Source organism: Rhea pennata, chromosome 27 (assembly GCF_028389875.1).
Source record: "Rhea pennata isolate bPtePen1 chromosome 27, bPtePen1.pri, whole genome shotgun sequence".
In the NCBI taxonomy this organism is placed as follows: domain Eukaryota; kingdom Metazoa; phylum Chordata; class Aves; order Rheiformes; family Rheidae; genus Rhea; species Rhea pennata.
Window position 1 is genome coordinate 5,273,006 of NC_084689.1, and position 12,223 is coordinate 5,285,228.

The 12,223-nt window shown below is 43.3% G+C and overlaps 1 protein-coding gene across 5 annotated transcripts in view; it reads left to right on the forward strand.

Annotated features, from left to right (window-relative positions):
- The window catches only part of DOT1L (DOT1 like histone lysine methyltransferase), a 78,067-nt gene extending 66,065 nt beyond the window's left edge, over positions 1-12,002 (forward strand). For all 5 annotated transcript variants that reach the window (XM_062596425.1, XM_062596429.1, XM_062596430.1 and 2 more), the window contains one exon: positions 3,766-12,002. In XM_062596425.1, coding sequence (XP_062452409.1) covers positions 3,766-3,773 — 8 coding nt within the window. In that variant the 3' untranslated portion in view covers positions 3,774-12,002. The remainder of the gene's footprint in view (positions 1-3,765) is intronic.
- The last annotated feature ends 221 nt before the right edge of the window (positions 12,003-12,223 follow it).

Below are 12,223 nucleotides of genomic sequence, written 5' to 3' on the forward strand. Positions count from 1 at the left end.
CCTTAATGAAAGAATACACCCAGACTTTGTGATTTCATAATGTATGCTTGTTCAGATGTTGCTGTGTTGGAACCAACTTAGGTCTGCCTGCAGGTAAAAGATTTAACTTGTCATGTTAAGGATCTCTAACTTGACAACTTGATGAAAGGTTGAGATTAGGCCTGAATGGATATAGCATGATCCAGGAAGAGCAAAACATCAGTATCTCTTCAGAGGAGATGGTGTTGGGAATTGCGTAGCATTCTGGCTCTTGAATGGACATGAAGAGCATTTCTTTGCCAGGAAGGGCAATGCCATATGCACCTTGCACTTCTGGGAATCTGCACAGGCTTGGCTTCTGTGGCCCAAACTGGAGACAAGCTAGCAGGAGTAGAAGATAGTCTGAACCTGCCAATACTAAGGGTCAAAGGCAGTTTTTCTTACCTGTCCATAATCATTCAGGCACCATGTCGGGAAATCCTAACTCTCACATCTCTCAGCATGTAGATTTGCTGGAAATACAATCTCCCCTCTGCTGCCCTGTAAGTGGGAAAGCAGGAGGGTGGGGAGGGAAGAGCAGCAATTTGAGTCTTCAGATAAACAACTCTAGAGACCACGTAATCTCATCAAAAGTTCACCTGTGTGGTGTAGAGCTGAAAGTTCTTGGGTCTGACCATTTTTCCTCGTGGCATTTAGAGGTTGGCAGTAGGAAAGGTAAGTGAAATCTTTTGTACCTCCTGGCCTGCACCATTATCTCTCATTGCTTGCTGCTATCTCATGCTGCATATTTTTGTATGGGGCTGTAACTACTATAATTTTGCTTTTTTGTTTTGTTTTGTTTCTCTTGTCACTTGAGACTGTACAAAGCCCGTCTGTTGAAGCTGAGTTTTTCTCTCCTGTTTGCAGGTATTTTTAACCATGCGGTGCCTTCTGCCTCCTCTCCTCATCAATTTGGAGCCAGTTTCAGCAGCAGTGCTGTCTCTAGCAGCACAGTGCTAAGCTTAAACCCTCTGCAGGCTGTTGCCAGCACCTCATCCTCATCCTTCCCATCCCCCTCCTCTAATTTAGTAACATCTAGTGAGAATAGATCTGCTCAGCACCTCAACAGAGCGCCAGTGCAATCTGTTTTTCATTCCCCTCCACCTCCTCCTAACGTCTCATTACCCCCACCTCCTCCATTACTTGCTTCTAACTCTGAACCTCCGCTTCTGCAGAACCTGCCGTCCATCCCACCTGGCGAAGCTTTTTTGCCATCCTCTTCTGCTGCTTCTGTCCAATCTGCTAATGCTTCTTTGTCTATTAAGCTAGCTTCTCTCCAGCACAAAACTTCCCGCCCCTCCTTTACAGTCCATCACCCGCCTCTGCCCCGTTTGGCGCTGGCACAAACCGCGCCAATGATCACGCAGTCCAACGCAGCTGGCACGTCCGCTATGTGGGTTACACTTGGCATGCAGTCTCCTTATGCTTCGCACCTTTCTGGGGTTAAGCCACGATAAAGAGCTTGCTTAGCTAACAGTTCTTATTTTGTAAGGTAAGGCTAGAGAAAAAAAATCAGGAGTTTTATACAAGATACTGAATGATGCTTCTTCCTTTGCAGAGACAGGGTGGGAATGGGCTCTGTGAAAGAGCTCTAAAATGGGGGAAGCAATCTTATGGCAGAGGATGGAGAGTCTTAATGCTTCTTGTTTGGGAGTCAGGATTTCTCGACACGGAGTGCTCACTATGGTTACTCTGATCTGTCTCATCTGACATTAGGATTATGTTCAGGTTGGGATCACTTCTTGAAAATGTTTTTTGTGATGATCCAAAATCAGGAGGAAATGCCTATTTTTTAAGTATGTTTTTATACAGATACTGGAAGTGGTTGTTGCTTACTCTGATTCCCCCTTCCGTTGCCCTCTGACACTAACTTGCATCTCCCATAAGTCTGTGTTTCCATAGCATTAGGACGTGTCAAGGCGCTGCTTTGTGACTGTATGTGGCGATGTGGTCTTGTTCTTGTAGTGTCAGTCAACAAGAGCTGCTCTAAATACTCAAAATATCTCCAGATTACAAGCTGCAGTTTTATCTTGGAATGCAAATGCACTGATCTTGCATTGCAATTAATATATCCCTTGCACCACTGCAAAATGAAGGAGCAAAAGCAGTTACGATGGCGCCTCATATAATCACAGGTAGCAGAGAAGGGTTATGTTGGGCTGGATAAGAATAAACCAGGAAGGCCTCATTATCTGTGCACTGCAGCTTTACTGGACTTTGTGATAGGGCTAACGGCAACAGACTGCATCGGATGCTCTATTTATGCTCACTTTGGCAATCACTAACTTACTGGTTAGACTGTGAATGAGAAGATAGGGAACATGCAGGGTTAACTGTAGTCCAGTCTTACTGAAGGCAGAGGCCATAGAAGAGAGGAAGATCTCGGGAGAGTATGTGTGTTTACTTAAGTATTTGAATGCCTTTCAGAGCAATTGCAGAACAAAGTGTACCAGCACAGAGTTGGGTACTGTCGTTATGAAAATACTCTATGGCATTATGCTGTAACTCGTGATTGCAAAGTTAAATGAGTATGTTAGGCCCCAGAGCTTGCTCCGTGCTTTCTTGTAGGTCTTTGATATTGTTGCTGTTCATTGATACCAAAGTTACGTACAGTATATGATTGAATACTCTTTGCTGCTTATAAAACATTTGACTCAACTACAATCTACCTGAGAGATTCTTTTGACTGTGCATTGCGTATAGTGTTTTCATCATCAAACTGTTCCACATACTTGAAAAATCCTCACTTAGGCTTTTGTGAGGCAGGTAAGTATTACCTCAACATTCATATACCAGAAAGTGATGTTAGTAGCAGTTCAATAATGTGGCCCTTGTGCGTTAGCAGGAACTAATGGTGTAATGTGGAATAGCATGCTGGTTGCTCAATAGGTTTGAAGGACCCTAGATGGAAATAAGAGCTGGGGAGATGGGGTGAGGAGGTTTAGGCTTTGGGTTTTGTATATGTGCGTGACTCAGATGAGAACAGTTTGGAAGTCTTCTGTTGAAGCAGTTGCCTTACAGGAAATTGGAGTCCTGTTATGCTAGACTCCATGTGATTGTGGATGACAGTTCTGTCAGAAAAAGCTCCTGAACAAGATAGACAAAGAGCAAAAGTCAAGTACAGAGATGGGTAGCTGGATGACAAAAACTAGACTGGAGCAAAGGATGCCCCAGCAGATGATGTGTAACATAGATGCACCATAGTTGTGGTCCAGCTCAGTATAGTTCTCAAACGTGGGTCAAATATTTGAGCAATTTCGTTAACTTTTATATGAATGCTTATATTCAAAGACCTTGCTGAACTTGAGGTTGAAATCTGGAACTGGGAACTAAAATAATCTATTTTGTTTCTCCTAATGTTTCTGAATCTGGATGATGACCCTCCCCAAGGTAATTAAAAAAAAATAAATAAATAAAACTCAACAACTCAACACAAAGCAGATCAGTATGTGTTAGAAAAGCTGAAGTACTGAATGCAAGAACAAATTTTGCTAATCTTTGAGGTCAGTCACGTGAGTTTAATACAATTATACTGTCAGAAAGCTTTAAAAATGGCAGAAGCCAAGAGGGGCTGTGTATTGCACTTGGAGGCATCTTTATGTCTAATTGCAGATGGGTCAAGGAAAGAATCATTTCTCCTCCGCTGGTTAACAGGTTTCAGAACAATATAGACATGATTATCGCATCTAACTTAGTAGATTTTGTCTCTTATTTAGATGAGTCTCTTCCTCTCCTCCTGTTGTGCAGGTAACTAGGATTTCTACCTCAACCCAATGTGACCTATGCAAGGACAACGTGGACCAACTTCACTCGGCTTCCACTGAAAGGTGCTCACCTGGCCTGTGCAGGGGTTTCTACTCTTACTACTGGACAAAACAAAAACACAAAAAGACCTAAACAACAGAGAAAACATTTACTGTGAATCGGAGTAAAACAGAAAAAAAAAGGCAAAAGAAATGCTTAAAGCTCCAGTTTGTATTGTTGATAGTTTAGATAAAGTATTTATCTTTTTATAAAGTGAAAACAATTTTGACTTATTTTATTCCACCTAGAGTCATAAATACAGCTTATTATTAAATTCTCTGAATAATAAAGGACTGGCACACCAGCAGAGATATAAAGAGCCTCCTCTTGGTGCTATTTCATCCGTCAGAACTGTGCCTCTAGTTTGAACCCTTGGTGCTGAAATTGGAGGGTTGACCAATGCCAAACCCAGTTCTCAGAAAGGTCTGCATTTTATTTATTCAGCTTACTCTGTTCATATACCAAAATCCACTTGGTTTGCAGCAGTGTGAACTATAGGGAACGATAGTCTTTTGATTTAATGTTTTAATTTGAACTGAGCCAGGCGCTCTGTTAACTGGGTGGTTTTTAATTGTGTTCATTACAAACAAGAACTCAATACTCCCCTCTGGAATGGCAGCTACATTACCTGGCTTGACCCAGGGAAGCTCAGCCAATTCAGGCACAGTTTGAACAGAAGAAATTCAAGTCCTGCCCCGTTCGAACTACTTCACTGGCCATTTGGAGTTGCTGGTGGCACTCAAGTCACTGTGAATTTTGGTAGCTAGTCTGGTAACTTTGTTTTGGGATGTTATTGGCATATGGACAGGGTGCATAATCACTGGTATTGGTCAGGCCCTTTTTAACAACATTAGGAAGACTGAAAATCGTGCTTCTGTACTGGTGCAGGTAGCATATTTTCTCAGCTTGTTGTTTTTGTTCTAAGTACAATGTATTTTGTTAGTAGGGTTTTGATACTTGATTCAGAAATGGCTTAGCCGTGTACATTTATTGACTAAGTGCATTTTGCTTTTGTATTTCTTTGCTTTAAGTAGGTCTAAATGGTAGTTCACAAAAACACCACAATCTAACTTAATGTGCTGCCACACTATCAAACTGGTGCACTTAATTGTATTGTGACTTCGTGTTCTGTGTACAGAAAGTGCCACTCTGAGCAGTGGCTGTATTTTATAGAGATGTGATGAAAATTTATAAATTTCATATACTTTATTTCATTTATTTTTAGATTGTACAATGCACAGTAAACTTGTAAAAACTTATTTATTCAAGTGCACAAAATGCGGAGAAGGATGATCTATTATGTAGAAATCACCTTGGTCCGTAGTTCAGACTGGACCAAGCACAAATAAAGGAAAATACAGTAAAAGAAGGGGAACTGCAACAGCAAAATGACTAGAGTAAAAACACGTAGAGGCTTTGGGAAACATCTGCCTGTTAGCCCAGGCACTCGGAGGGGCAGTATTGATCACTCTGCGTCAGAGGCACTCGCTGTCCTTAAATCCGTTCTAGGTTGCTAGACTCCCTGATGAGTCTCAGACCTCCAGCAAACAAGCATCACCTTGGATTTGAGCCCTGCCTTACCACGCACCTGATGGAGTTTCCTGTGGTCACAAAAAGCTGGGCTTAATGAATTAGTTGTTTAATTCCTGCCTTTGTATTCAGAGTAGACAAGATAATTCCAGCCTCGTGTGCTCTCTCCTGCTGTCTTTTCTGGGTTTGGCAGGCATGGTTGTGAATGCAGTGCTGGTTGCATTTAGAAGAGCGATGGGGGAAGAGGTATGTTAAGAACTCCTGCTCCCTACAGACTTCAGCAGGGCCCCTTTCTCGGCCCCTTTCTCTCACCTCTGGCAATCTAGTAGAGATTTAGAACAAAGTGCAGTTATTTTTGTTGATTCCTAAGAGTTTCTTCCATAGGCAGTCTTTGTGTGCAGAAACAGTTGACCTAGCTTTGCCTCCTTATTCAGTGGAAAGAGAAGGGGTTTACATCCCTGGAAGTTAGGGACGTTTGGAGCTGTTTTCTGCTTTGCATGTGGGAGAGGAGTTGACAGCGGTGCACCCTGCTGAGTGATTAATAGCAAGATGAAACCCTGGAAAGGGGAAAGATGCTTGGAGGGTGATAGCTGAGAAACATCCAGTAGCTTCTAGTAGAAGCCATACCCAGTTTATGTCCTGGAATCCAGGAACGCAATGTAATCCAGATATTATGCGGCTGGGATTTGGGCAACTCCAGCTTGATCCAGATCCCTGGGTAACTGAAAGTTGCAGAGCTGCCTTAGCATCCTTCCCAGTGAAAGGCAAAGTGCTCAGGTCTCTGGAAGACTTCAAAATGATAGGTTGTGCGTGAGCAATTGCTGGAAGGCCTGTAGCCTTAATTACATTTGTCACCTATTTTATATCCCTAATGTGAGAGTAGGAGGAAATAGAAGAAGCAGCTTTCAATGACTGTTTTCACCTGATCACTTTTCTGAAAGGGGACCAAGATGCAGTGCTGCTTAGACCTCTTGGCCTCTCTTCTTCTCAAACCACTAAAGACATCGAGCAAGAGAGTTCAGTCGCTGTGACTGCTTCTGTGAGGGAGATCTTGCCTGTGTTCACCTCGCAAGATACCAAGAGGAAGGATGCTACTTTTTGTGGAGAAGGGGAATTTGGAGAAGTCTAATTCACCTAGTGTACTTTCTAACCTTTAAATATTCTACCTGATGCATATATCATCCAGCTGACTCTTAGTGCTTCTTTTCAGCTGAAGAGGGTGAGCACATCCTCCTTGTGTGGCATGACTTGCTTTGCCCCTGAGGCTCACAGCTTTTCAAAGGTCGATGTCTCCAGAGAAATCGGAATTGACAGAGCCTTCTGAGCAAAGGCCCTAGGCAAGGAACTTTAAGATTTGACTCCCAGTGCATATTCTCCTTGTGGAAATGCAAAATGCCTCTTTCCCTCAGTGTCGTCTGCAGGAAAGGGTTGCTCTTTGCTCTGTGTGCAAGGTTGGAGGTGCTGACTGCTTTGGCAAGGTGATGGTCTGTCAGTGGTGTCTGTGCAGGACTCTTCACAAGCAGTCTTCTGACACCTGTAATGTAAGGAAGCCTGCTGGCTCTAGCTAGACAGACATGCACTAACTAGGTATTTTTAGCTAACTAGCATTTGAGACTCAGCTCTCCAGTCATCATCATCTGGGAAAACCAAAGGAAACCGGCTGAGCATAACTCTATGTGGTGCAGACCCAGGAACAAAAGCATGGTCAGGGAAGTGCTCGAAAGGGATTCTGTCTGTTGGCAGCCCAGAATATTGGACATCTGCTTTAACCTCCTGTGATCTGTGGAGGCTAGGCCTTCATCTACCTCTTGATCACCTTAGTACTGTAATTTTCAGTGACCTGAAATTTGCAGTCGCAGTAGCCTGCACTGCAGCCTTCCAGAGCTGCTCTGCCTGTGCCAGTGGCTTCCACCCATGCCAGGTGCCGTTGGCACATTCAGCTTTTCGTGTCCTTTTGTAAATGCATTTTGCTTGTGTGGAAGTCTTTGGCTAAATCTTCCTAGGAACCTCACCTGAGGTCAGCTTCCAGGAGTCTGATAAGCTAATGCTTGTAGTAAGGACCGTGATATGGGAAGCCAGGCTCTGGGATCCTGTGTGCCTATGGTCAGGAATACCCCTACCTTGCCTAGTGCTACATCTCTTTGGAAACCTGGTGCTTCTATGTGAAGATTTTGGATTGGTGTCTTAATACTGCTTCAGTTGGGTTAAGTCACTGAGGTTGCTGAGGGATTTAAGAGTCTTCCTCTTCTCCGCTCCATGCATCCTTTGCCTGTTAGCCATAATCTTGGGCAAGTTCAGTTTGTTTCGAATCTGAGCCCTGCTGTCTGCAATATGGGGAGGAGACTTGTCTGTCTTAAGGATTGCTGAAGGAATAGCTCTTGGAGGTATTAGGAGATGAATAATAAAAGCTCCAATCCATATGACCACAAGAATAAAACCTTTGCGACCTTAATGTCTGAGTGCGGTGCCAGAGATCTGAAACCTGTTTTCAATAATTGGAGATGCTTTTGAGCAATCAAAGCCAAAGTGAGTTTCAGAACGAATTCTTTCTGTGTTACGGCTTCCTGCCCTGAGTCCAGTCACTTCATGGCTGTCACAAATGTTCCTTTTCATCCATGTTGCTGCTGCCAGCAAGGGACTCATCAGGAAGTTAAAATATATCTTGTAGCGTGTATGTTGCCAAAAAAAAAAAAAAAAAGAACTTCCTAAATGTTGTGCTGAGCTAAACCTGTGCCCTGCTGCTAAATGTCAGGCTTAGGGAACAAGCGTTGCACTCTCTTCCTTTTTTGGTGATTTGCTACCTCTGGCTTTCCTTCGCCGTTTCCAGTCCACTGAGACCCACTGTGCTCTGAAGCTGTGATGTGCTGGGAGTGCTCCAAAAGCATGGAGCTTAAACTTGCTGTTTGCTGTAGATTAGTCATTCAGCAACAATTCTTCCGTTAGCCAAGGGAGTGTGGGGCACTCCGAAGTGAGATTGCTTTGCTCTGTGTAGCTGAGGGAGAAAGTGAAGAGAGATTGCTAGAGGGTATAGATTTGGGTTGCTACTGAAACCTCGGTGGTTTGCAAGGTCTTTGGGAAGTCAGATGGCACCTGCATTACCTGTTGTTTTGGTGCAAACAAGACAGTTTTCTTGGGGAAAGGTGCAAATGATTCTGTGGACAATCACTAGTGGTAGGAAGCAGCTTGGCTCCTCTTAGTTCAGGTTGCGGATGCAGTGAGAGAGGTGAAAGGAAAGTGGCTTGTGAGGAAACTGCCAGCAACGGGGAGTACAGAGCATCCTAGGTGTACTTTAGATACGGATTTTAGAGTGCAGTTTCCTGCTGGTGTCTTCTGTAAACAGCGGGAACTACTGCTTCCTTGGCGAGGCAAACTAGAAGTCTTTTCTGATGCTTCCATCTTCCTTCCTTATGGGGCTAGCTGCTTTCTCTTGTAGCACACAGTTTGTTCTCACCCTGCCATCCTGTGAGGTTAGAATAGTCTCTGGGTTTGGGCTTAGTCTGGGTTTTCTATCTGTGCTAAGACTTGCTGTAGGCATGGGCATGGCAGGGGAGATGAGCTTACCGGGTCTCAATATGCAACTGCACTGTCACCTGGAGTCCCACGCGTGGGGAAACCCGAGGGATGACTCTGTCCTGAAGAGACGCTGCTAGTCCTTGGTTCTGTGGATAACCCCCATGCCTTGTCACTCTTCAGCCTGACATCTGCACAACTATTTTTCACGCTTGTTGTGCAATCGCAAGTCAAAATGTTTTTATTAGCTTTTTAAATTCTTTTTAATCAAATTGAATATGTGGGCAACTAACTTCTTCGTTTGAAATCTGCTGAGCAGATGGGTTTCAGGCTTGCTTTAAGCTCTTCCCTTGCATCTCCGACTCAACCGTTTCAAAATCAAGCATTGCTTCCATATTGCTTGACCGCGGTGGCTGTTCTGTGTTGACAGCGTGGTCAGCTCTGCGGCTAGATGTGTAATTGTGTGCCTTTACCCTGCTTGTGGGCGCGAGTTTTCTTTTGAGAAGTATTTGCTGTTACTAGAGTGCAATAACATTTTGTCAGTACTGCAGAAATCTGAACAGACGTATCGGGGATCATCGCTTTGCCTCAGAAAGTAGAAGGGCGTGAGTGGGAAGGAAACGAATGTAACCCAGATCTGCCTAGCTTGCTTTTATTTTGGCAGTCGTGCATATTGAAAGCAGCGGAGACTAGAATGGGAAGCGTTGGCAAGGCAGGCGCTGCGCGGACCTGCAGCTTGGCCTCCCCTCTGGGGCCTCTGTGGTTTGATTCTTGCTCAGATTGTGTATTCAGAAAGCAGCACCTGCTCCCACCACCTGTTGTTCTTTTTTTTTTTTTTTTTTTTTTTTTCTTTTTTCCCCCACTGGGAAGAGAATCTGAGCATAGGAAAAGCTGAACGATTGCAGGAGAGAGCATCACCTGGTGCAGAGCTGGTATCTGCAGCTGGGTAGACTTAGCTCTTGCTCAAGTGATTAGTTTTTTGTGAGTCACTGTGAGCAATTTGAAGGCCAGCTTGTGCTTTCATCTTCTCTGGGTTTATGTGGAGGGCCCAGCTCTTTGCGACTTCTGTGGATACGTAACTAGCTCACAGGGCCCTTGGGAGCTGTGCCTGTGTAGTACTCCTGCAGAAGGGAGTCACTGGGGCAGGTTGTAGCATTGATCCCAACATGTGGTGCAGCTGGCGGGCAGGAGGATGGCTCTGCAGAACAAGCCAAGTCTTGCAAACAGTTATTGAACCGGTGGGCAGTGCCACTCCGTGCAGAAGGTTTGCAGGATTGGATCCTTAAATTATTAAGGCTTTAACAGTCTGCAGTTGCCTTCTCCAGGCGAGGTTTTGCTGCGTTGCTGGAAGAGGAGACTCCTAATGCTTGGAGTTTGTCTTCAAGCTGTCGATGAGACTCTTGATGAGACTCCCGTCCTGGCTCAGGCGCAGAACGGCATTTCCCCGTGGCCGTTCTTCCCCAGCCAGGTCCGGAGCTGGTGCTATTTTATCTCCTAGCACTGCTTACACAACATGCCTGTCGCTGACCCGGGGGACCCTTATCGTGTTGTAGACTGCTAACGTCAATCCCAGGTGCTGCAGCTCATGGAAGAGCTGTTTAGTAGGACACGGTAACTTGTCCTAGTGCTAATGTGAGGCTGAGAAGGGTCCTACGTGTAGTCCATTTGCTTTCTGCATTGAAATCAAACCTTTGAATACAGGGTATGGAAACCTGAAGATTATTGACTTTTTTTTTTTTTTGAGGGAATTCTTCCAACCAGTACAGGTGGTCTTCAAAAACTCTGCTTTTATTATTTTGCCTGAGCCAAAAACATTTAAGAGGACTGGGAGAACCCCAAATGATGGTTTCTTCAATTAAGGAAGTGATGCAGTGGACTGCAAACCAACATTAACGTATCTTAAAATCACAATTTGGGGAGAAGAAACTAGACAGTGTTTTTGTGAACTATCTTTGCAGCACTGAGGAAAGATCACAATAATTGGATTTCTTTTTTGAAGCACAGATGTACAGTCAGTGTACGAATATTTTGAAGTTTTATGGCTAACCGTTCAAGATTTCCCTTTCCTTTCCTCCAGCATTTCCATAGCTTGCATATCAGATTTTCACTAAAAGTTGGATTACCAGTTTTTAAAACTTCGTTGTGCCATATTTTATTTATCCTTTTGCATTATAAATATATAAATACCTATTTAGACTGAATGATGCTATTATTGTGAACTTCAGGGTTTAAAACCAAGGGAAAAAAATGAAAATACTCCTACAGTTTACTTAATGCTTGCGACCCTCTTTCTGAAGAGGCTTTGGGAGGTTTTTTATAGTTTGAAAAATCAGTTTTTAAAACAATTTTAAAATGCTAACCCTGAAGTTCTCAAGTTTGTGATCCTTTGGTGGTGGTGGTGATTTTTTTTAAGGTACATCTGACTGCCTTTTCTGGTGCAGTCAAAACATCCTTTAGAAAGGTCGTGTTTCTGGAGTTAATGAGAAGAAGATAGAATGGGTTGATCCATCCTGCTTGGCTTTTTTTTTTTTTTTTTTTTAACTTATTAATCTTTTAAGCAATCAATTTCAAATTAAAAACCAACTCTTTAGGTCTCTGTTCTAATTAAACTTTTTAGGAGTGGGAGCCTGCCCTCGCTGAGTGGGACTTTGATGGGGAAAGCAGTAGATTATGAGGTTGCTGTTGCTCAGGAATTAATTAGTAAACTTTTAACTACTAATAAAAATCCATTTTTCAATGGATTTTAAAAATACCCATTTTCTTAGAACAGTGATATGGGATGTTTCCTAGTGAATAGGAATTAGTTTATATAATTTAGCCTATTAAACTGAATTATTTAAAATTCAAACTTCCCCTAATTTATCTTTTTTTTTGTTTGTTTGGGTTTTTTTTTTTTTTATACCGGTAAGTTGTCCTGTCATTCCTTTCATTCCTCCATAGAAGTAGCGTGAATTCTTCTGGTGTGTATATATGTATGTATAATATATATATTTCCACCCTGCCTTTCTAATTCTCCACAATGTAAGAGTTAGTTTTTTCTCCCCTTCCTTCACTTTAATTTCTTGTGTCTTTACCTTGATTTGTAATTGAAACGATGCTTTGAAGTTTTGTCTTTATATTAAAGTGTATGTATTTTAATACACCGTACTGTTGTGGAGTTTCACTGCTTCAGCAGGATAGACCTCCAGAGGGGACGGCTTTCAGCGGCCGGCAGAGCAGAGAGAATTAAACGTTCTGGACGGCAGCTTCGTGGAGCGAGAGGGGCAGCCCGAACTCCCTGCTCACCTCCCCTGACTCTGGAACGGGGCAACTCATTTAGCTTTGCCAAGGCTGAAGATGGGTTAAGTGACAGGGTTTAACA